At 49.9% G+C, this 22,673-nt stretch overlaps 8 protein-coding genes across 8 annotated transcripts; 4 read left to right on the top strand and 4 right to left on the bottom strand.

The window, feature by feature from the left end:
• Positions 1–2,124: 2,124 nt before the first annotated feature.
• Positions 2,125–2,982, top strand: LOC101790011 (histone H1.01). Its single transcript, XM_027453035.3, has one exon. It carries the CDS (start codon positions 2,163–2,165, stop codon positions 2,838–2,840), a length of 678 nt encoding a protein of 225 aa, XP_027308836.1. The 5' UTR covers positions 2,125–2,162; the 3' UTR covers positions 2,841–2,982.
• Positions 2,983–3,211: 229 nt separating this feature from the next.
• LOC101794184 (histone H2A-IV) lies at positions 3,212–3,860 on the bottom strand. Its single transcript, XM_005012151.6, has one exon. The coding sequence runs from the start codon at positions 3,816–3,818 to the stop codon at positions 3,429–3,431; it is 390 nt and encodes a 129-aa protein (XP_005012208.1). The 5' UTR covers positions 3,819–3,860; the 3' UTR covers positions 3,212–3,428.
• LOC113843042 (histone H2B 5-like) lies at positions 3,854–4,624 on the top strand. The gene has a single exon (XM_027453122.3). It carries the CDS (start codon positions 4,025–4,027, stop codon positions 4,538–4,540), a length of 516 nt encoding a protein of 171 aa, XP_027308923.1. The 5' UTR covers positions 3,854–4,024; the 3' UTR covers positions 4,541–4,624.
• Positions 4,625–4,900: 276 nt separating this feature from the next.
• On the top strand, positions 4,901–6,467 carry LOC119713363 (histone H3). The gene has a single exon (XM_038166409.2). The coding sequence runs from the start codon at positions 5,881–5,883 to the stop codon at positions 6,289–6,291; it is 411 nt and encodes a 136-aa protein (XP_038022337.1). The 5' UTR covers positions 4,901–5,880; the 3' UTR covers positions 6,292–6,467.
• A 535-nt stretch (positions 6,468–7,002) lies between these two features.
• LOC101798542 (histone H3) lies at positions 7,003–8,550 on the bottom strand. The gene has a single exon (XM_005012175.6). The coding sequence runs from the start codon at positions 7,495–7,497 to the stop codon at positions 7,087–7,089; it is 411 nt and encodes a 136-aa protein (XP_005012232.1). The 5' UTR covers positions 7,498–8,550; the 3' UTR covers positions 7,003–7,086.
• A 148-nt stretch (positions 8,551–8,698) lies between these two features.
• LOC101798361 (histone H2B 5) lies at positions 8,699–9,485 on the bottom strand. The gene has a single exon (XM_038166901.2). The coding sequence runs from the start codon at positions 9,172–9,174 to the stop codon at positions 8,794–8,796; it is 381 nt and encodes a 126-aa protein (XP_038022829.1). The 5' UTR covers positions 9,175–9,485; the 3' UTR covers positions 8,699–8,793.
• Positions 9,486–9,499: 14 nt separating this feature from the next.
• On the top strand, positions 9,500–10,013 carry LOC101798172 (histone H2A-IV). The gene has a single exon (XM_005012173.6). The coding sequence runs from the start codon at positions 9,500–9,502 to the stop codon at positions 9,887–9,889; it is 390 nt and encodes a 129-aa protein (XP_005012230.2). The 3' UTR covers positions 9,890–10,013.
• Positions 10,014–10,413: 400 nt separating this feature from the next.
• On the bottom strand, positions 10,414–11,426 carry LOC101790204 (histone H1.01-like). The gene has a single exon (XM_027453058.3). The coding sequence runs from the start codon at positions 11,136–11,138 to the stop codon at positions 10,470–10,472; it is 669 nt and encodes a 222-aa protein (XP_027308859.1). The 5' UTR covers positions 11,139–11,426; the 3' UTR covers positions 10,414–10,469.
• Between the last annotated feature and the right edge of the window lie 11,247 nt (positions 11,427–22,673).

Here is a 22,673-nt window from a genome sequence, read left to right as displayed (position 1 = left end):
CAGTTCAAAACATGAGCTCCTTTTCATGTATGTGTGTGTGCATGTTTTGCCACTCTCTGACCTTGTAACAAGGGAAGGGAAATTCGTGATAATAGGAATGAAAAATGTTCTGCCTCAGCAACCTGAGCAAGTCAAGAGAAGAATTTTCCAAAAGCTGCTATGGCCTCATTTCTTTGTTTAAGCAGTTTCCTCAATGACCTACAAAAAAAAAAAAAAAAAAAGCGAAAAAAAAAAAAGCATGCTGGCAGCAGGACCAGTGCTGAGAGCAGGAAAATCTGTGCTGTGGTTGTATGTTATTCCATCTTGTGTGAAGCCTCAGAGCAAGACAAAAGCCTGCTGCTGCATCCTGTCTTCTCACCTTAGTTGTGTTTATGATCTCTTCTGCAACAGCAGTTAATAACTGGAAAGCAAAGTCGTGGTTATTTTCTGTTTTCATGAGGGTTCATCCAGTAGCCTCTGAACAGATTCTGTCTGGATGGGTCCTATTTGGATCCTGCTTCTACAAGTCTCATGAACTATGGCACTGGCCATCTTGATCCTTGCTTTAATGTTTATGTGCAGATAAAAAAAAAGTAATATATGCTGTAAGATGGAAGATTTGTGGCTATGCTTTACATATTTGCTGTGTTTCATGTATTTGTGGACAAATGAAATACAGGATTATAATAATAACTTGTACATTAAAATTAGTATGATATAGAAGACATGCCAACAGAAACATATCTCTCATTATAACCTGGACATTATTAAGACTCATAACACTAATTATGACTTTAGAGTTCCACACATGATCTTCTAGAGTAAAGAAGTGTGCTAAGGAGAGGAGACAGCAGGTACATGCATATGAATTGAGAAATGTATTGGTTGTATTTACAAAACTTAGCAAATACTGTACCATATTGAAATTCAATTTAGAAAGATGCACTTATATGCAAAATAAAATTCTCACAGGTTATTTAACAGCATTCTTGACCTGAAATTTAATGAAAAAAAAAAAGGCAAAAAAAAAAAAGACATTTTCATGAGAAATAGTGAACTATTGTTGTATTGTAGAATTTCCTCTTAATGGTTTCCTTTAATCCCCTGCTCTAATTTACCGCAATAGTACTCAGGAGATAATTGATTAAGCCAGTGGATTTAAATCATAATTAAAGAACTTCCTGCAGTCTAACCTGGTTACATTTTATTATTTGTTTTTCACAGGGAAAACATGCACATCACACTTTGATTATTTTTTGCTCAAGTGCTCTATTTGTCTGACAAAGTGCCCTGCAGTACAGTACAAAGATAAGCACAAAAATAAATATTTGGTCTTAAAATCTGAAAATATGAACAAATGTGCCTATCTTACTTAATGAAAAGAACTCTTTTGGAGAAAGAAACAGAAATATAATTAAGCAAAAGGTTAATACAAGAATGCAGAAAAATAAAGGAAACAGAGGAAAAAGTTCTCTATCTTCTTATAAGATGTTGAAAACACCAGCTAATTGAAAAGACATGGTTTTAATGTAAACATTTCTGGTGAAAGACATCTTTCTTTTACTTTTTATAAGTCCTGTGTAAAGCTATATAGGGCAGTATGCCCGAAGGTTTCATTATTTTTAAGAGATGAAGCCGTATTACGGGAAATAACTCATAACCCAGTTTCAGAGCTCAGAGGCTACTTTGTGTTACTTGCTTCTTTTCAAAGCTAATTTAAGCGATGAAAATGACTTGGGAATACCTCCATTTTAGACTACCCTGATGAAAAACCGTCTCAAGAACACGAATTCGCTGCCAGTGTGGCAGTGCTGTCAGAAGCAGAGTTGTAATTCAGAAGTAAAAATAAAAATCTTACTGTCCGGCTCTGCGTGCAAACCCCAAACTCAAGGATTCCAGCCTCGCACGAAAACCATTTTAACCCTGAGGAGAAAGAAAAACCACAGGACAAAACTACATTCTGTCCCCAGCACCGCTGTGAAGAAACGGGGTGCCGCGGTGACGAATTTTTACGAAAAACACACTTTTTCGAGGAGGAAGAAACACAAGCGGAGAGGCAGCGCGCCGGGCGGCGGGGCGGGGCGGGCTCTGCAGCCGCACCAATCAGCGCCCGCTGCGCTCCCATAAATAAGGGCCCCGCCGCCCGCCGGCAGCCGCTGCGCCCCGCTCTGCGCCGCGCCGACATGTCCGAGACCGCGCCCGCTCCCGCTGCCGAGGCGGCGCCCGCCGCCGCCCCGGCCCCCGCCGCCAAGGCCGCCGGCAAGAAGCCGAAGAAGGCGGCGGGCGGCTCCAAGGCGCGCAAGCCCGCGGGCCCCAGCGTCACCGAGCTGATCACCAAGGCCGTGGCCGCCTCCAAGGAGCGCAAGGGGCTCTCCCTCGCCGCGCTCAAGAAGGCGCTGGCCGCCGGCGGCTACGACGTGGAGAAGAACAACAGCCGCATCAAGCTGGGGCTCAAGAGCCTCGTCGGCAAGGGCACCCTGGTGCAGACCAAGGGCACCGGCGCCTCCGGCTCCTTCCGCCTCAGCAAGAAGCCCGGCGAGGTGAAGGAGAAGGCGCCCAAGAAGCGGGCGGCCGCGGCCAAGCCCAAGAAGCCGGCGGCCAAGAAGCCCGCCAGCGCCGCCAAGAAGCCCAAGAAGGCGGCTGTGAAGAAGAGCCCCAAGAAAGCCAAGAAGCCGGCGGCCACTGCCACCAAGAAAGCAGCCAAGAGCCCCAAGAAGGCAACCAAGGCTGCCAAGCCCAAAAAGGCAGTGGCAGCAAAGAGCCCGGCCAAGGCAAAGGCAGTTAAGCCCAAAGCTGCCAAACCCAAGGCTGCCAAGCCGAAAGCAGCCAAGGCAAAGAAGGCGGCACCCAAGAAGAAGTAAGCCCCCATGGAAGAAAACTCTTCATCCGCACTTAAACCCAACGGCTCTTTTAAGAGCCACCCACACATTCTCTAAAGGAGCTGAAATACTTTGCTCAACATTAACATAATAAAATATGGTAAAATCTGGTAAATAACTTACATTAAGACAACTCACACTAATGCGCATGGTTTTTCCATGAAGATACAAATATGAGCATTTCTTGATGCTACTTCAATTATCACTGCAAGAATGGGGAAAGCTTTTTTTTTTTTTTACAGAGGACTCCATTCCTATATCTTGTTCTACAATAGTATAGCAGCCATTACTGCTTTCCCTTGCTCATTGACATATGCAAGTACTAGAGAAAGAAATGAGAGCAGAAGATGAAATAATGTTCATGTGTCACCAATTTTTTTTAGCTCTGATGAAATTACATGTGTGGTAACAGGAAAACAGAAAAGCAATTCCATTGAAGTAAAAATTGTTATTTCTTTAAGTAGTAACAAACACACAAAATAATCCAGCTCTTTTATGATTTCGTGGGTGGCTCTTAAAAGAGCCTTTGGGTTTCGATGGGAAGAGCTTCCCAGGCACGGTTCTCAGTGTTCACTTGGCCTTGGCCTTGTGGCTGTCGGTCTTCTTGGGCAGCAGCACGGCCTGGATGTTGGGCAGCACCCCGCCCTGCGCGATGGTGACCTTGCCCAGCAGCTTGTTGAGCTCCTCGTCGTTGCGGATGGCCAGCTGCAGGTGGCGGGGGATGATGCGCGTCTTCTTGTTGTCGCGGGCCGCGTTGCCCGCCAGCTCCAGGATCTCGGCCGTCAGGTACTCCAGCACGGCCGCCAGGTACACCGGGGCGCCGGCGCCCACCCGCTCCGCGTAGTTGCCCTTGCGCAGCAGCCGGTGCACGCGGCCCACGGGGAACTGCAGCCCGGCCCGCGACGAGCGCGACTTGGCCTTGGCCCGCGCCTTCCCGCCCTGCTTCCCGCGCCCAGACATCGCAGCGACTCCAGCAAACACCGCACGCAGCGACCTGCCCGGGGCCGCCCCCACCGCCTTATATTCGGCTCGGGCGGACCGCGGGCGGCAGCGCTGATTGGCTGCGAGGGCGGCAGAACGCCAGCAGCCAATGGCAGCGCGGATCCAAAGGCGCCCAATGCCGAAGTCTGGCGTTCGGTGACGACACAAAGCCAAACTTCCAGCCAATGGCGGCGCGGAGCGGTGGAGCCGCTGCTCTGCATCGCGCCCCTATAAGAGCGGCTGCGACGGGCGGGTGCGGCACTGCGCTGCTGCGAGCAGAAACGGTAAGCGGTGCTGTTTGCTGTGAGACGGTGATCGCCATGCCTGAGCCGGCCAAGTCTGCGCCCGCGCCCAAGAAGGGCTCCAAGAAAGCCGTCACCAAGACGCAGAAGAAGGGCGACAAGAAAAGGCGCAAGAGCCGCAAGGAGAGCTACTCGATCTACGTGTACAAGGTGCTGAAGCAGGTGCACCCCGACACGGGCATCTCGTCCAAGGCCATGGGCATCATGAACTCCTTCGTCAACGACATCTTCGAGCGCATCGCCGGCGAGGCGTCGCGCCTGGCGCACTACAACAAGCGCTCGACCATCACGTCGCGGGAGATCCAGACGGCCGTGCGGCTGCTGCTGCCCGGCGAGCTGGCCAAGCACGCCGTGTCCGAGGGCACCAAGGCAGTCACCAAGTACACCAGCTCCAAGTAGAGCACCGCGGATCCTGTTTTTAACCCAAAGGCTCTTTTAAGAGCCACCCACGTTTTCAATAAAAAGAGCTGAGGTAGTAGGCAATGGCTTGGTAATATCTTTTTTTTTTCAGACAATACCAATTTGTAGTAACGCATAAGTTGAAAATATAGTAGTGCATGTTTCACACATGGAATTTATAAACAAGACCACTTCTCGTGACTCGTTAGAGATGGTCAGATAACTACGGTTCGTTGATGTTCCCAGGGGTACCATAACTGCAGGTGTTTTGGAGAGGGAGTATTGATTTCCTTCATGGAATCTTTATGAGGACTAATACCTCGTGAAGCACAAAGGGTTTAATCTTCCCCTGTGTTCACAGCAGACAAAAGGCTCGCGGGGCGGACAGCCTCACCGTTAGCGTTGTTGGGGGCGAGCTGGAAAGCAACCCGTTCGATTTTAGCGGTCTGATGCTCCCGTGCCGCACTGCATCGCAAGTACCCCCCCCAAGCACGCTGTACCCTGCGGTCTGCTCCTGCGCTCCCGGTCGTTTCTCTGCGCTCCCCCGCAGTGGAAATCACCGCTCTGAGGCACCCGGGGCAGTGGAGGGGGCGGGCGGGCGGCGCTAGGGAGCCCCGCCGCAGTCCGACCTGAGTGAGAACTGCGCGGAGCCTCCCGGCAGGCGGCCCCGACACGGCTCTGGGAGGGGGCGGGCCCTGGCGGCGTTGGGCGGCTCGGAGCGCGGCCCCGTTTGCCCTCGGGGAGCTGGGCCTTAAGGCGGGGGGGAGGGGGCGCGCGGCTGTGCGGGGGCTGCAGCCAGGAAGCGTTCCCGGTGGCGGAACTGCGCCTAGTTCCGCGAACTACACCTGGGAGGGTCTTGTTATGGCCCTGAACGGGCAGCGGTCGGTGAAAGAGCAGGAACAGCGATCTCACGGGCGGCGGTGCCGTGCTGCTCTCGTCCCCAGTATCCGCGTCTGCCGGCAGCGCCAGCCTCCACGCCCGCCACGCCGCTACTCGTGGGGGAGGCTCCCGCATTGCTCCTTGGGCAGCACGGCAGCCGGTGCCTAAAAGCTGCGGAGGACCGGCCCGCCCACGGAAAGGAGCGGAGCGCTCAAGCACGGGGCTGGCCGCGGAGGGCGGGGTCAGGCGCTGCCGGCTCCGGCTGCCGGGGGGCGGGGCAGGCGGGCGGGCTTCCCGGCCCCGAAGCGCGGGCTTTTCGAGCGCTCGCCTCGGCCAATGGCAGGCGGCCTCCCGCGGGCGGCCAATGGGCGGGGGCCCTCGGCTATAAATGCCGCCGCCGCCGCGCTCTCGCCACTGCTCGGTGCCGGGGGCTGAGAGAGGGTGGAGGTGACTGTTAGGCGATGGCGCGCACGAAGCAGACGGCGCGTAAGTCGACGGGCGGGAAGGCGCCCCGCAAGCAGCTGGCCACCAAGGCGGCCCGCAAGAGCGCGCCGGCCACGGGCGGCGTGAAGAAGCCACACCGCTACCGGCCCGGCACGGTGGCGCTGCGCGAGATCCGCCGCTACCAGAAGTCGACGGAGCTGCTGATCCGCAAGCTGCCCTTCCAGCGGCTGGTGCGCGAGATCGCGCAGGACTTCAAGACCGACCTGCGCTTCCAGAGCTCGGCCGTGATGGCGCTGCAGGAGGCGAGCGAGGCCTACCTGGTGGGGCTCTTCGAGGACACCAACCTGTGCGCCATCCACGCCAAGCGCGTCACCATCATGCCCAAGGACATCCAGCTCGCCCGCCGCATCCGCGGGGAGCGCGCCTGAGGCTCCTGACCCAGCCCTTTGCGCCTCCTCTGTTCTCAGCAGAGGAGGCTGCACTCAGACCCAAAGGCTCTTTTAAGAGCCACTCCATGCTCAAAAAAGGCTGTTATTACTTACGTTTAATGGTGATGTTATATTAAATCCTAAGTCCCTCAAAACGCATGAAAAATTAATTTCCTCACAGATCAATTATAGTATACATTATGGATACTAGGAGCCTGCATGCTAAAAGCTTTCCAAAATATGTTCTAATCAGGCATAACCTAGCTAGATTTTTGGGATTTGTAAGGGAAAAAAAAAAAGATATGATAGTTACTAATTACCATGTTAAGAGTAATTATCAGAACCATTACACTGTCAACAGCTCTTTTTGTTGTGCGTGGAGTGGCTCTTAAAAGGGACCTTTGGGTTTGGTGGTGGCATGGCAGGAGCCTCAGGCACAGTCTAATGGTTTTGCTAATTACCATGTTCATAGGGTAGATAATGACTACATGTACTAATACTACCACATCTATTTTTCCTAGAATTTACACACAGTGATCTATATGATATATCTAGTTTGTCTAATGTTGAAACGCTTTTGGTATGGAAGCATCTATCGTTTATAATATGTATTATAATTAAATAAATCGTTTCTCATGAGTTTTGAGAGACTTAGGATTTAATATAACATCACCATTAAACGTAAGTAATAACAGCCTTTTTTGAGCATGGAGTGGCTCTTAAAAGAGCCTTTGGGTCTGAGTGCAGCCTCCTCTGCTGAGAACAGAGGAGGCGCAAAGGGCTGGGTCAGGAGCCTCAGGCGCGCTCCCCGCGGATGCGGCGGGCGAGCTGGATGTCCTTGGGCATGATGGTGACGCGCTTGGCGTGGATGGCGCACAGGTTGGTGTCCTCGAAGAGCCCCACCAGGTAGGCCTCGCTCGCCTCCTGCAGCGCCATCACGGCCGAGCTCTGGAAGCGCAGGTCGGTCTTGAAGTCCTGCGCGATCTCGCGCACCAGCCGCTGGAAGGGCAGCTTGCGGATCAGCAGCTCCGTCGACTTCTGGTAGCGGCGGATCTCGCGCAGCGCCACCGTGCCGGGCCGGTAGCGGTGCGGCTTCTTCACGCCGCCCGTGGCCGGCGCGCTCTTGCGGGCCGCCTTGGTGGCCAGCTGCTTGCGGGGCGCCTTCCCGCCCGTCGACTTACGCGCCGTCTGCTTCGTGCGCGCCATCGCCTAGCAGTCACCTCCACCCTCTCTCAGCCCCCGCCACCGAGCAGTGGCGAGAGCGCGGCGGCGGCGGCATTTATAGCCGAGGGCCCCCGCCCATTGGCCGCCCGCGGGAGGCCGCCTGCCATTGGCCGAGGCGGGCGCTCGAAAAGCCCGCGCTTCGGGGCCGGGAAGCCCGCCCGCCTGCCCCGCCCCTCGGCAGCCGGAGCCGGCAGCGCCTGACCCCGTCCGCCGCGGCCAGCCCCGTGCTTGAGCGCTCCCCTCCTTTCCGCGGGCGGGCCGGTCCTCCGCAGCTTTTAGGCACCGGCTGCCGTGCTGCCCAAGGAGCAATGCGGGAGCCTCCCCCACGAGTAGCGGCGTGGCGGGCGTGGAGGCTGGCGCTGCCGGCAGACGCGGCCTCCGTTTCTCTCTCGAGGTCGCTGTTTCTACTCTTTCATCGACCTCTGCCGATTTAGGGCCATAACACAGCCCTCCTAGGCTTAGCCCGCGGCGGCCGTTCTGGCACCGCGAACGCCTCCTAGCTGCTGCGCCCCCCGCCTTAAGGCCCAGCTCCCCGCGGGGAAACGGGGCCGCGCTCCGAGCCGGATAACGCCGCCAGGCCCCGCCCCCTCCCAGAGCCGTGTCGGGGCCGCCTGCCGGGAGGCTCCGCTCAGTTCTCACTCAGGTCGGACTGCGGCGGGGCTCGCCAGTGCCGCCCGCCCGCCCGCCCCCTCCGCTGCCCCGGGCTCTTCAGTGCGGTGGAGCTCCCCCATTGCGGGGGAGCGCAGAGTAATGGCAGGGAGCGCAGGAGCAGACCGCAGGGTACACCGTCCTCGGGGGGCAACAGCGCAGTGAAGCAGCCCAAATTGCTTTCCTGTTCGCCTAGGTCTACGCAAACGCCGAAGTCGTCCACAGATTAGCCTCTTGCCTGCTGTAAGCAAGATTAAACGCTCCTCTTTAGCCGTCTTGCCCCTTATGTGAACGTCTGGTAGGAGGGGATGAGAAGGGAGGAGGGGGGCAGGAAGCAAGTGTCTCCTCTCCAGAACACTTAGTGCAGGCACCAATAGGAACACCGATGATCCTTCGTTATTGTCTGTCTCAAACTAAACACAAGAAACAAGTGGACTTCCGTGCACATTTAGGAGTGCGTTAAAGGTACTATGGTATGTTTGCAACTTATACCTATCTGCAACTAGGCAATGTCTAAAGAAAAAAAATATATATATATTTGCAAGCCACCACTGCTGCCTCAGCTCTTTTATTGAAAAGGTGGGTGGCTCTTAAAAGAGCCTTTGGGTTAAAAACAGGATCCGCGGCGCTCTACTTGGAACTGGTGTACTTGGTGACCGCCTTGGTGCCCTCGGACACGGCGTGCTTGGCCAGCTCGCCAGGCAGCAGCAGCCGCACGGCCGTCTGGATCTCCCGCGACGTGATGGTCGAGCGCTTGTTGTAGTGCGCCAGGCGCGACGCCTCGCCGGCGATGCGCTCGAAGATGTCGTTGACGAAGGAGTTCATGATGCCCATGGCCTTGGACGAGATGCCCGTGTCGGGGTGCACCTGCTTCAGCACCTTGTACACGTAGATCGAGTAGCTCTCCTTGCGGCTCTTGCGCCTTTTCTTGTCGCCCTTCTTCTGCGTCTTGGTGACGGCTTTCTTGGAGCCCTTCTTGGGCGCGGGAGCGGACTTGGCCGGCTCAGGCATTGTTTGTCTGTTTCCCCACTTCTTCAGAAACTGCTGAGGTGTTTCCGTCTGCTACGTGCTCCCTTCTTATATAGTAACCGTATGCAAATTAGGGGTTCCTCGTTCCTCTGTTTCCATTGGCTGATTCGTATCCCTTCCCTCATAGCTCTCCGTCTGTTGTCTCCATTGGTCAGAATTCGATCCGCCTTCCCATTGGCTGCTTTCGCTGTATCTAATTCTCGGCCTATCGAATCGCGCTGCTTTTACCGGGAAGGGATATAAGGCCGAGCTGGGAGGCTGCCGGCATTTCTCCACGTCTTCCGCTGGTGATTAGTCAGTCGCTGCGATGTCCGGGCGCGGGAAGCAAGGCGGGAAGGCGCGGGCCAAGGCCAAGTCGCGCTCGTCGCGGGCCGGGCTGCAGTTCCCCGTGGGCCGCGTGCACCGGCTGCTGCGCAAGGGCAACTACGCGGAGCGGGTGGGCGCCGGCGCCCCGGTGTACCTGGCGGCCGTGCTGGAGTACCTGACGGCCGAGATCCTGGAGCTGGCGGGCAACGCGGCCCGCGACAACAAGAAGACGCGCATCATCCCCCGCCACCTGCAGCTGGCCATCCGCAACGACGAGGAGCTCAACAAGCTGCTGGGCAAGGTCACCATCGCGCAGGGCGGGGTGCTGCCCAACATCCAGGCCGTGCTGCTGCCCAAGAAGACCGACAGCCACAAGGCCAAGGCCAAGTGAACACCGAGAACTGTGCCTGGGAAGCTCTTCCCTTCGAAACCCAAAGGCTCTTTTCAGAGCCACCAACAGGTCCAGAAAAAGAGCTGCAATCTCATTGTTTACAGTCAGTAAAAGCAACAGTTGTTCCACAAAGTTTTAATCGGAGCTGGAGCGCTGAGCCCCAGCAGTGTAGGGCGCAGCCCTTCCCGGCCCCGCCGCCTTTCCCCACGCCCCGTCCGGGGGCGGAGCCGCGCGGCGCTCGCAGCGCTACGGGCGCAGCTCGGCAGCCCCGGGCCGCCGCCAATCCCGGCGCTGTGCGGGTGGTTCAAAGCACCGCTGCGGAGCTTTAACTCCCTCGCCGCTCCGTTTCTAAGCGGCAGGGGGATTTCAGGTCCGTAGAGCGACTGATCCGAGCCTGCTCTGCCTGTCCCCGAACTAAAACGTACGTTGTCCTCAGTATCTGCGTTATCCTTCTCTGTACATATCGTTCCCGTGGTCTGTAAGAAATCGATCTCAGTGTTTCAGCTCTTTTTAGGAAAGGTTGGGTGGCTCTTAAAAGAGCCGTTGGGTTTAAGTGTGGAAGGTTTTCTTCCACGGGGGCTTATTTCTTCTTGGGTGCCTTCTTCGCCTTGGCTGCTTTCGGCTTGGCTGCCTTGGGCTTGGCAGCTTTGGGCTTAACTGCCTTTGCCTTAGCCGGGCTCTTTGCTGCCACTGCCTTTTTGGGCTTGGCAGCCTTGGTCGCCTTCTTGGGGCTCTTGGCCGCTTTCTTGGTGGCAGCGGCCGCCGGCTTCTTGGCTTTCTTGGGGCTCTTCTTCACCGCTGCCTTCTTGGGCTTCTTGGCGGCGCTGGCGGGCTTCTTGGCCGCCGGCTTCTTGGGTTTTGCTGCGGCCGCCCGCTTCTTGGGTGCCTTCTCCTTCACTTCACCAGGCTTCTTGCTGAGGCGGAACGACCCCGACGCACCGATGCCCTTGGTCTGCACCAGGGTGCCCTTGCCGACGAGGCTCTTGAGCCCCAGCTTGATGCGGCTGTTGTTCTTCTCCACGTCGTAGCCGCCGGCGGCCAGCGCCTTCTTGAGCGCGGCGAGGGAGAGCCCCTTGCGCTCCTTGGATGCGGCCACGGCCTTGGTGATCAGCTTGGTGACGCTGGGGCCCGCGGGCTTGCGCGCCTTGGAGCCGCCCGCCGCCTTCTTCGGCTTCTTGCCGGCGGCCTTGGCGGCGGGGGCCGGGGCGGCGGCGGCTGCGGGCGCTGCGGCGGGCGCGGTCTCGGCCATGTCGCGACGGGCGCGGATCGCGGTGCTGGCGGCGGCGGCGGCGCCCCCTTTATAGCAGCGCAGCGGGCGCTGATTGGTGCGGCCGCCCCGCCCCGCCCCGCCGCCGCCCGGCGCTCGGCGGCTCGGCTTGTGTTTCTTGGGCGAGAATAAAGCGGTTTTTCAATATTTTATCCCTCGCCAAGTCGCCCCTTTTCTGCCCCTGGGGGGTCGTGGGGGTGTCTGCTTTCGTCCGTCGGGGTCTCGTTCCGGGAAGAGTTGAGTTTGGGGAGAGAGGGGAGCAGAAATCCCGCGTCCTGGAACCGAGCGGTCCTCGAGAGAGCGAAAGTTTTGTTTTTCTTTGTAATTTAGGAATTATCCTTTAATGATAACGGGAGACAAGACACTCAGTGCTAAACTTCAGAGGGTCTTCTTCCCATCAGAGAAGAAAGCTAGCGTTTAGAAGCTACCTGCTTGAAATGAAAAGCTTTCAAAGAGAGTGAGGTAGCACAAGCTCCCAGAAGCCGTGCCGCAGCCTTTCTCACCGAGCGTTGTACCTCCGGCTCCTGAGAAACACTGAATTAGTGATTTTTTCCCCCGTATTTCCCGAGCTACGATTTCCAGAGCGTCCCTGTGAAGCAGTAGGTAGTGTACGCTTTATTCACCTCGCAACGGGCAACTTTCTCTGCAACTCTTTGCTGTTGTTAGCGCAGCACAGGGCTCTTTAATGTTAATGTCATGAACAGGAACGCGAAGACCAAATATGAAAACGTTTGTGTCGAATCACTGAGCTTCATGTAGGTCTCTGGCATACAGAAACAAGCCACACGCTAAATAAAGCACATAGTGCTATTTCTGTGAAACATGTTGGTATGATTCAGTAACATGCACATAACTGACAAGAGATCACATCTGCGGGAGACATAAAACACCATTCTGTGCACATTTTGATGCCAAACTAAGAAGAAAAATCACAGTCTTTGCTCACTGCTCATTCTGCAGATTACAAATAAAGTCACAGCAATTTCTGTACACAAAATCTTTAACTGCAGTATACAGGGACCCAAAGCTGTTTGTCCATGCTGTGGTGACAAATGGTGACCCTATTAGCATGCATGCCTCCTTATCAGCAAAAGCTTTGTATATATTTTTGTGAACCTAACAGGATTTACAACTGTATTTATCTCAAAGGTTGTCCGTTAATAGCCATTACCTTGTTTAGCACCTTGTCATTATATTGCTGTCTTTATGCCTAATGTATAAAAATTGTTCTTGTATAGTTTGTACATGGTGCTGACCAGAAATTCAACTTCATTGTTTCAACAAATTGATCACCCCTCTCATTCCTCTACAGGACAGGCAAACTAACCTCTCAGATCTTCTGGGTGACCCGTCATCTTCAGTTAATTCATAAAGTCCCATTCTCAAAAAAAAAAAAAAAAAGAAAAAAAAAAAGTTGTTTGCATATTTTGACCTTTTCTCCAATCCTTCTGGTAAAAATGATTTCAGGCAAATAAAAATATTCATCTCTCCCACTTATGCTTTCTACCTAACTCTTCCTCATCATTGGGGTTTCCTACTTGAGGAGTTATTCCACAGGAAAGGAGGGTATTAGATGGAAAATCCATCACATCTGGATGTGGGCTATCCAATAGTGTTGGAAGCAGGATGGCTTATATAGTTATATTCTCTAGGAATTTTACAAGGGCAAGAGTACTTTTCGGTAAGCCAGATTTACTGCACATAGCAATAGGGGGAACAGAGAACTGACTAGTGAAATAAGTGTCGTCTCCTAATTTTTCTGATATCATGTGTATGATTACTTCTCTTCCATCCCATCTAGGTCTGGTAAAACCCTTAGTGTTCCCTAAAAACTATTTTTGTTGCAGTGGCTGAATCTCTCAATACTCACTAACTCTTTTCACATCTCTGGTGCCAAGACTGGGGGTTGGGATGGAAACCTTTCTACCTCACAATAAAACAATTTCCCCCATTCTCTGCAAGATTTTTCTCCAGTCTGTAATTTGATATTCTCAAGACTGTTTTCCTCTGAGTATTAAAAATCTTGCACACGTGTAGTCAAATGGAACACAGCTGTCTTTCTAAATCTTATATAGCAGTGATAAACTACAGCACCAACCATCTTCAGGGGAAAAGCCTCTCAATATGTGCCAGAGCAATGCTGCAGCACCTTGATGTAGCCCTCACTCCAGTTTTAAAGTTATTGATCTCCACCAAATGTTAAATGACAATTTTAAAAATTGAAGCCATTTTTATAATTATTTTAACTGCTTCTGATTATTTGATTTTCCATTTATCTGTTTACTCCACTGTTCCCTTCCATTCTTGTTTAGAAGACAGTATATTCTCATGACCATCTCAGAAACAAGCAGCAAAGCAGTGCATATGAGGGTGGAGGGTGCATAAGTACCAGAGAAAAATCAAGGCATACAGGGAGGGCTGAATACATGTATAGTGTCACTTCATTCATCAGTGAATGAGAAACCACAGGGACAGTGGTTTGCCCTCCTCCCTCAAATACAGCTATTCCTTGTGTGCAGCACAAAGAAAAACCCACACGAAATTATGCACCAAGGTTATTACTCTAGTCATGATCAGGCCTAATTAGGATACACAGAAGTAGTACACATTTCCCTGCAATGCAGACACACAAGAACAGCAGATAGGGAGGATACTTGTATGAGAGATTCTCCCTCCCTCACTGTCACCGTTCTTATCCATTTACCATTGCAATTACAGCAAGCTTTGCTGCCTCACATTAGAAGAGGCAACCATCAAGAAATTACAGGACCTCAGAGCTGTTGGCATGGAGAAAGATATCTGGTAAGGTAATCTGCCAACAAATCACCCAGAATGTTGCTGCTAGTGCTATCAACGTGAGCCAGCTTAAACTGCAAAACCAGACCTGAAAGCCTTTACAGAGCACAGCCAGTGTGAAGAATATGGGTTGTTGTAACCAAGAACATATGAGTACTAACTCTCAAAAAATACAGTAATTCAAACCACTTAAACCACTTAAAGCCTCCAAGACAATAAGAAGTCATTGCAATATTAGGGTAATTTTCAATTTATTGCATGTCCCTTTTATGGTCACCTTGCTCTAGGTAATGAAGCATAGAGGCCACCATCAATGTCATTACTGGCCCTAGGGAGATCACCTTACAGTAACCTAGCATTTATCTGTCTACACATACTCATGATAATTCTTCCTGACTTCTTTTTGCTCCTCTTCCTGCCCTTCCTTATGACTTTTCCACGTGCCATTAGTGTTTAAGCACACTGTGTTTGTTCTTTTTGTGTTTCCATATCTTTCCAAAACAAGTAAAGGCCACCCCCAGTTTAGAGGTGGGAGAACTGGAAGTCACTTTTCCACATTTCTTAAAAATTGAATCATATTCGTATCCTCCAACTTTTGTCAGGTTCAGATTTTCTGCCCTCCTGCTGTTAAGATGTTAACTCTCCACATTTCCTGTCAGGAGAAAGCAGTTCAGGGATGTTCATTTAATTTAATAGAGGAAAAGAAGAAGAAAAAGAGGAAAAGAAAGAGAAAGGGAAAGGGAAAGGGAAAGGGAAAGGGAAAGGGAAAGGGAAAGGGAAAGAGAAAGAGAAAGAGAAAGAGAAAAAGAAAAAAGAAAAAGAAAAAGGAAAAGGAAAAGGAAAAGGAAAAGGAAAAGGAAAAGAAAAAGAAAAAGAAGAAGAAGAAGAAGAAGAAAAAGAAAAAGAAAAAAGAAAGAGAAAGGGAAAAAGAGGAAAAAGAAGAAAAAGAAGAAAAAGAAGAAAAAGAAGAAAAAGTCAAAATGCAATTAATTTGTTTGTTTATTTTCACTTCCAATTTGTCACAAACCTCAGCTCCCTCCCGCACGCACAGAGGCCGAGTGGGGATGTCAGCCTGCAGGTGCAGTTGGCCCCATGGGGAAACACCTTGAGGGGATGTGGGCTAGCAGCAGCCAGCTTCAGTTGCCAGCCAGCCTGTCCTTCTAGATAACAGCATTTCCATCTGCTCCAGCAAAACACAAGCCATTAAAGGGACCAGTAGCAAGAGCCATTTTTTCCACCTTTTAGCTGCTGTCTGCAGAAAAGGCTGCTGCAGGGCTGTGGGTTGGGTGAGCACACCAAGTCCCTGATAACCACAGGTGAGAACCCGTGGGCACTCAGCCCACTCAGAGCCACATCTCCGTGTCACGGGGCTGCCTCAGCCACCTCGGGCTGGCTTCCTCGAAGGCAGCTGGTCTCACAGCACCGGCTGGTAAATGTTCCTCGGGTCTCACACGCCCTGGGCCTCCCCTCCCAGCCTCTCCAGAGGGGAAGAGCCAGAGGCAGTGGTGGTCACCAGGTCTGCCAAGGAGAGGACAACTTCTTTCAGTTGCTAGTAGCAGCTGAGCCTGTTAGCTCAGACGGGGTCCGGCCGGCGCCTTGCTCCTGGGACAGACGCCCACTGCCCGGGGAAGGCTCCTCTCCCTGGGCTGCTGGAGGGCAGGGCCCGAGGCTGATGCTCCCTGCACTTTTCCAGGAGGCCACTGGGATGCAGGGTCTGCAAAGGAAAGGAGCAGCTCGGCGCCGACGTCCAGCCGCTGAAGCGCTTTTGGCTGCTGGCATCACGGCTCCTGCACAGCCACGGGAGCTGCGTGGGGCTGGGCAAGCGGGCATCAGAGAAGAGCTGGAGGAGGAGGGATACTTCTAGTGTTTTTTTTTTGCCATCTTCCTTTTGAGCATGTGGAGGGTGTGTTACGTACAGTGCTCAGTTCTGGGACCCTGAAGGCATCCATGACTCTTGTTCCTTTTACCTGTGCAAGCAACATTCTTTCCTTCTTTATTGCTGGCATGTATTCAAATGAGAAATTCCTACGACAGATGTCCTATTCAGACAAAAATGAAATTTTATCCCAGAGGACACAGGAATTTTGCCCCTTTCTTTACACAGGAAATGCTCCTTTTGGCCTACTGATGCCGTTTCTTTCCCAGTAAATGTAAAAAAAAGAATACCGTGGCCTTGAAGGCTGAATCAGTATTCCTCACATCCGGCTGCCTAGAATCAGAAGCATGAAGTACATGCAGAAATGGAAAGTCTCACCCTCCAATCTTGAAGGGGCCCAGAACAACAGAATTTAAAATCACAGCCTGACCAGTGCTACAAAAGCTATGTTGGGTCGCAGGGTAGCCTCAGCAAGCAAATACTCACCTGAAATTGAGGCCACCTACATTCAACATTTGGTTCTGCCTGCGAGGCAAAGAGCAAACCACCAGCTTTCTCCTTACCTGTGTTTCCCTGCATGTCAAGAAGATTTGTGCAAAGAGGCACCTTCAAAGTTCATTGAGCTCTCTAGCTGAAGATTGCTGCAGAACAGCTAGGAAGTGTGAGCAGCTTGTAGCTTCACATTGATATCAGAGGTCCTACATTCACACTGATCCAATTTTTGAGTATACATCAGGAAATGCATCAGTCTCCATATGCTTCTCAGGTCCACTTCTAGCCTGAAGAGCTGCTTCAGATGTGAAAAAGTTTTTCTAAAGCTCTGACAGTCAGTAAAAATATTGCCATCTGATCTATATAGTCACTCAATCTCTCTCGTGCTGCAAAAATAAAATAATACCCCCCAAAAAATAATAGAGGGGAGCCCTAGGACACTTCAAGAGAAGTCAGCAAGTATAAATTTAACATTATGGATTTGGATTAAAATCTAACCTAAGCATCAAGAATTTGATTTGTTCCTAGAGGCAGAGTCCACAACCAGCCTCCAAGGCAGCTTTGTCAAATCTGGCATCTTGATTCAAGGGAGTTCAGGGGAACCATCTCTGCTCCCAGAGATGTATAAATTCAGTAGCAGTGGCTTTATCACACCTTTCAAGAACATCTGGCATAGAGCACTGGTGACAGCCACCTTCAGTTGAAGTTCTCTGCCCATAAGGTGAAGCTCGGATCATATCCTGTTTCCTTGACAAGCCATATCAGTTTATCTTCTATCAGCTCTCTTTGCAGACTTCCAACCTTACTGGTCCACATGAGACGTAGGAAGAAAGCTGAAGGGGAGAAGAGGGAAGGGGAGGAGACAGGAGAACAGAGAATAAATAAATAAATAAATAAATTTTCTGCTTTATTTTATTTTATTTGTTTTATTTTATTTTATTTTATTTTATTTTATTTTATAAAATATAAAAATACATTCTTATGTATTATATCATATCATATTGTATTATATTATAAATTTTCATATTTACATATTTTTATTTTTAATTATTTTATTTATTATGTATATTGTGTGTATTATATATACTATATAACATTACATTATATTTCAATATTATTTATTTTATTTTATTTTATTTTATTTTATATTTTCTCTATTCTCTTTTCTGTTCTGTTTTGTTCTGTCCTCCCCAAAGCTGTAACAGCAGACATGGATTACGGTTATACTTAGTGGACATCAACCTCACATTGCATTAGTGTTGGTATTCACTGAAACAAAAGCTTCACTAGACATATAACTGCATCAGCATTTTAACTTGCCATATTTTCTGCAGAGCCCATCATCTCACTGTTCACCCCCTTTTTCCGGGTCATTTAGTAGCTCTGTTTAGTAGCACAAATCCTAGTGCAGACCCCTGCAGAACTCCCTGGTAACCTTTCTCTATTTAGTGCTGTGCTTTTTCCATTCTTTTATTACTTACCTCTCCACGCTAGATTTTCCCATTTACCTTGCTGCTGATTATTTTTCTTTAGGGTCTTTTCAGTGAGGCTTTGTTAAAAGCCTTTGGAAACTCAAGCCAATCATGTCAACTAGGTCACCTTTCTCCACGTACCAGATGACCCCATCAAAAAAACCTTCATGATGTTTATGAGGCAGGACTTCCTTTTGCAAACTGGAACTTTGCTGACTTTATTGAAAAGGCTGTATTTATCCACGAGGTTGTTCTGATCCTTGTTCTAGCTCTACCAGTGTGTCTGGCACAGACAGTAGGCTTACAGATCTGGAGTCTTGTGACCTGACTGGCTCTCTGGTAGGATTTTTGCTGCTGCTGTGACAGATGGAAGAATTAGTATTAGTTTTGATTTGATTTTTATTTTTTTTAGCTAGCTGCTCTTCTAATCCCTTTTTGGCCAACTCAGTTATATTCTTATATGCAATCCAATGTAGTTTATGTTCTTATCTGTATTCCTTGCTCAGACACACCTGCAGCTTTTAGTATGATGCTTTCTTACCCTTAGCCCTCCATGCTGTTATCAGTGCCAGTGCCACCATCTTCTTTCCCTTTTTCCTGTCATCGTTTCCCCACCATGGTCACTTCAGCCATCTCCACCCACCTGTGGACACTTAATCCTTTGAGCTGTTCCTTTGAGCTTCTTTCTAACCTGCTCAAGGCTTGCAAAGTGTCTACCCTACCTACCATATCTTTCTGTAGAGCAAGGACAATGGGAACTTCCATTTTGGTTCTGAATGGACTTCAACAGGATCCAACTGGCCTCTCCAAACAAGAACCAAGAAGTACTATCTGATTTTTCAAGAGGCTACATTTGATCAAATGCTACTAGAGAGGTATACCAGCCCTCCAAATCTTTGTACCTCCCAGGATGATGGCATTTTTAGAAAGCATTTTTTTTTAAATTGTATGTGTTTGCACACCAAGAGGTCACTCAAACATGCCCTGCCCTTATGGCTTCTGCTAATCTTGCAGGGTGTACCTGCAGATGCAGGGAAGTACACTCTTTCCCAGGTTTCCTTTCCTCCCTCCCGTGTTGTGATCATTTGTCCAGGGTGTCAGGAAACAGGACAAATCCTCCTGGGCCAAGAACACCTGCTGACCATCCCTGTGCTATTAACAAATGGCTTCGGGGACACTGGGCAGCAGAGTGCTTGGGCACAGCACACATCTGAACCAAGGGCCTGGGAGAAATGCCAAGTACCAGTCCCCATCACATCCTGGCTCTGTACCAGGGCACCTTCCTCTCTCCTGGAAATGCAGACTCATGGGCCTTATAGGAGTGGTGACTTGCTCTTGCCAGATCTCCCAGTAACAGATTTGGTCGTTGGCTTCATGAGCATACCAGGATGTCCTTCATGCCATCCTAAACCCCCCTCTCTTCATAAATTTCCCTTCAGAGAACTTTATGTCACCAACAGCTACTCTGTCATCAGGCCTGAGGAGCATGTAATAATTTCTGATGCTGAGAAAGATACAAAATATCTGCCTGACTTTCAGAAAGGAAGTATTTCCCTTACTTCCTCTGTCTAAGTACACTGGCAATAGGACAGAACATTTCTGATTATTTTTCCCAGTCCTCATGTGTTGCCGAGAGGAATCACCTCAGAGGTATTTTATTTTGAGAACGGAAAATTGGAGACGTGGTGCAGCACAAGCCAGCACAACTGCATGGGTAGCTTAGCTAGCTGCCACTCTCATCCCCAGTTTCTCAGACCTGCCTGTTCCTGTCCTGCCTGCCAGCAGGCAGCCGGTCCCTCAGCAGCAGGGTTGGCAAGTCCTTGTTGGATGCACGTCCAAGCATTCATTGGGTGCTATAGGTGCCCACTGGAGACTGTTTCTTACTAGGAGTTTTCTTGGCATTCCCAGTTGTTTCTCAGCAAAGTCCTCTGTTCTTCTGTATGTGTTTGGCTTGTACACATCCTCCACTATACTAGAAGATGTGACTAACAACTTGTCACTCGTGAGCATGAGGGGGGCCATGTGCCACACACCATGCAGTGCATAATAACCAAAGCCATGGGTAGGGAAAAAGCAGAACTCTTCTTTCCCAAATTCCACACTGCTAGAACAAGGCTCACTCTATGAAACTGGTATGTTAGCTGAAAACAAACAAAACAAAATACTTTATACCATGAGTAACCAAGAACTTCTGGGCTTTGCTGTCACAGCAGGTGGTAGAGGCAGCTGGCATCAGCAGGGTCAAAAGGTACTGGGTAAATCTGTGGGCAAGAAGGCCCTTTTCATCAAGGAAATGGTGAGGGATGTAGCACTGCACCCCTAGCTGTAGATTTTTTTTATTTTTATTTTTTCATAAACATGCTCACTGACAAAGGAAATAGGTTGCGACAAATTCATTCTGAATTTAATCAGTATAATTAATTTCATTATTTTGTTTTCATCATAATGTATTTTCATACAGAATGGTTCCTGCTTAATCTTAAACCTAGTAGTAAAACTTTAATATGAAAGTAAACAAAACAACAACATCTGCCAAGTTTTGGAAGTGTTTAAAAACCCTGCAAAACAATGAGAGGAGACCAGAAGATTTTAAAGGAGTCTAGGATTTTGTTTTTCATCACAATGCAAACTGCTCGACATTTCATTGATCTTCAAATGTAGCATCAGTTTCTTTATGAACTGTGGATAAAATCTTTGACGATGAAGGAATGAAACTCTGACACATGACTGTGACCATCCCAGCACAAGTCCAATTCCCCTTTCTGAAATTCCAGTTTTTGAAGCTGAAGGACAGCACCAGACGTATTATCAAAAGTCATCATAATTGGTAAAACTGGAAAGGAATTAACATGCAGACCTGCAGTGCAGCCTCCATCTAAAATAACTCCACTTCCAATAACTGTATTTGATAGCTAGTTCTCTTATCTAAGTTATTTCTCAATTAAATCCCTGTGTATTGTTATGAATATTGAGTTATCTCTCTCAAGTAGCTGCAAAAGTTGTGCAATGCACTTCTGGTTAACCTGAAAGATGCAAGAGAAGAACTCTCTTTTCTACTAAAAGAGAGAGAGGGAGAGAAAAAAAGAGAAAATTTTTAACCCTGGGATCCAGCAGTTAAGGTCAAAAGCACCAAACATGACAAACCATGCCTGTTAAAAAGATGGCATTTAAATGTGAATGTACTTTATATCAAAATAGTATTAATAAAGGAAGTGCATCTATGAAACTCCACCATCAAATGCTACACTGCAGATCAAAACAGTTTCACTCTGCTCTACATCCCTTCTGCCGGGGAGATCGAGAGCAGAAAGTCCAGTCACTTCTGCCAAAATCCACTGGAAGGAAGAGAGCTGAGGCCATAAAACATCCTTCCTTCCTCTTGCTTGTCATCTGTTCTCTCAAAATGCCTTCAGGGCAGATTTTGCATGGGTCTGGCTTCTGCACATTTCAGGAGGATGAGGCTAGATGGGAAAGGGTGGAGCAGAGGGATGATTTTTGGCCAGCGTAATCGTGAAACGCCTGCTGTACCTCTTCCACCCTCAAGCACCAGCTCTTCATGAGCCAAGAATGAAGAGACTGCAGCAGCAGCAGCGGGGCTTGGATGAACACGTACAGCCGGCAGGATCTCTGGGCCTCCACTAGCTTGCAGGACTGCCCAGGGAGGGTCGGACGTGACCCAACAGTCTTGAGGTCTCTGGCAGCTGGTTCAGTCAGCGTCCCTGGGACCTGCCTGGTGACTCAGCAAATGTGCTCACATCTGCAGGTGTGCTAATGGCACTGAAAGCCTTTCACTCCCTGGGAGGTGTTCAGAGATGTTCCTTGATGGTTCTGCTCCCACTCCTGCCAGCTTACCTTCACTGGTGTGTTCTCTGTGGGAGTGAAGACCAATGCTCACACCAAAGCGATGCTTGTAAGGGTGTGAACAGGAACAGAAACAGACCACAGCATACTGCTGTTGGAAGACTCAATAGGAAATAAAGTTTCTTATTTGAATTTACATTTCCTTTTAAAAATCAAGTTGATATTATTTGTAGCACTTAATGGGAATCCCTTGTTTTCTGCAATATTTTCTTCCCTTCCCTTCCCTTCCCTTCCCTTCCCTTCCCTTCCCTTCCCTTCCCTTCCCTTCCCTTCCCTTCCCTTCCCTTCCCTTCCCTTCCCTTCCCTTCCCTTCCCTTCCCTTCCCTTCCCTTCCCTTCCCTTCCCTTCCCTTCCCTTCCCTTCCCTTCCCTTCCCTTCCCTTCCCTTCCCTTCCCTTCCCTTCCCTTCCCTTCCCTTCCCTTCTTTTTTCTCATCTTCCTTGTCTTCCTCCTCATCCTCCTCCTTATCATTGTCATTGTTGTCATATTGTCATCATCCTCTCCTCTCCTCTCCTCTCCTCTCCTCTCCTCTCCTCTCCTCTCCTCTCCTCTCCTCTCCTCTCCTCTCCTCTCCTCTCCTCTCCTCTCCTCTCCTCTCCTCTCCTCTCCTCTCCTCTCCTCTCCTCTCCTCTCCTCTCCTCTCCTCTCCTCTCCTCTCCAAACTCACTGTTCAAACAAAAAAATCTATGCCAAGACGAGTCACAATGCAGGTGCAATTACATCAAGAAAGCTTTTTCTGTTGGGAATGTGTGAAAGAACTCTCATGTCTATCAACTGCAAACCTTTGCCAAAGCAGATGGGCTCCAATTCAAGCATATTTTTGCTAAAACAAAAGGAAAGGCTAAGGCACAATTTCCCTCAGTGTCAAAAGTCATCTTCCTGTTAACATATAATACGTACAAAGTGTAACAGACCAAGATTGCTTATTTAAGCATCTTCAAAACAATGTTTTCTCTTTCCATTCTGTGACAGGTTGTAGAAGCTTTTTAATGATATCGATTTTTTTTGTTCATATCCAGTT

The sequence above is a fragment of the Anas platyrhynchos genome, chromosome 1, assembly GCF_047663525.1.
Source record: "Anas platyrhynchos isolate ZD024472 breed Pekin duck chromosome 1, IASCAAS_PekinDuck_T2T, whole genome shotgun sequence".
Taxonomy (NCBI): Eukaryota; Metazoa; Chordata; class Aves; order Anseriformes; family Anatidae; genus Anas; species Anas platyrhynchos.
This window is presented reverse-complemented; position numbering and strand designations above follow the sequence as displayed.

Coding starts and splice junctions, on each gene's coding strand:
- LOC101790011 (XM_027453035.3), top strand. CDS start 2,163: ATGTCCGAGACCGCGCCCGCTCCCGCTGCCGAGGCGGCGCCCGCCGCC.
- LOC101794184 (XM_005012151.6), bottom strand. CDS start 3,818: ATGTCTGGGCGCGGGAAGCAGGGCGGGAAGGCGCGGGCCAAGGCCAAG.
- LOC113843042 (XM_027453122.3), top strand. CDS start 4,025: ATGGCGGCGCGGAGCGGTGGAGCCGCTGCTCTGCATCGCGCCCCTATA.
- LOC119713363 (XM_038166409.2), top strand. CDS start 5,881: ATGGCGCGCACGAAGCAGACGGCGCGTAAGTCGACGGGCGGGAAGGCG.
- LOC101798542 (XM_005012175.6), bottom strand. CDS start 7,497: ATGGCGCGCACGAAGCAGACGGCGCGTAAGTCGACGGGCGGGAAGGCG.
- LOC101798361 (XM_038166901.2), bottom strand. CDS start 9,174: ATGCCTGAGCCGGCCAAGTCCGCTCCCGCGCCCAAGAAGGGCTCCAAG.
- LOC101798172 (XM_005012173.6), top strand. CDS start 9,500: ATGTCCGGGCGCGGGAAGCAAGGCGGGAAGGCGCGGGCCAAGGCCAAG.
- LOC101790204 (XM_027453058.3), bottom strand. CDS start 11,138: ATGGCCGAGACCGCGCCCGCCGCAGCGCCCGCAGCCGCCGCCGCCCCG.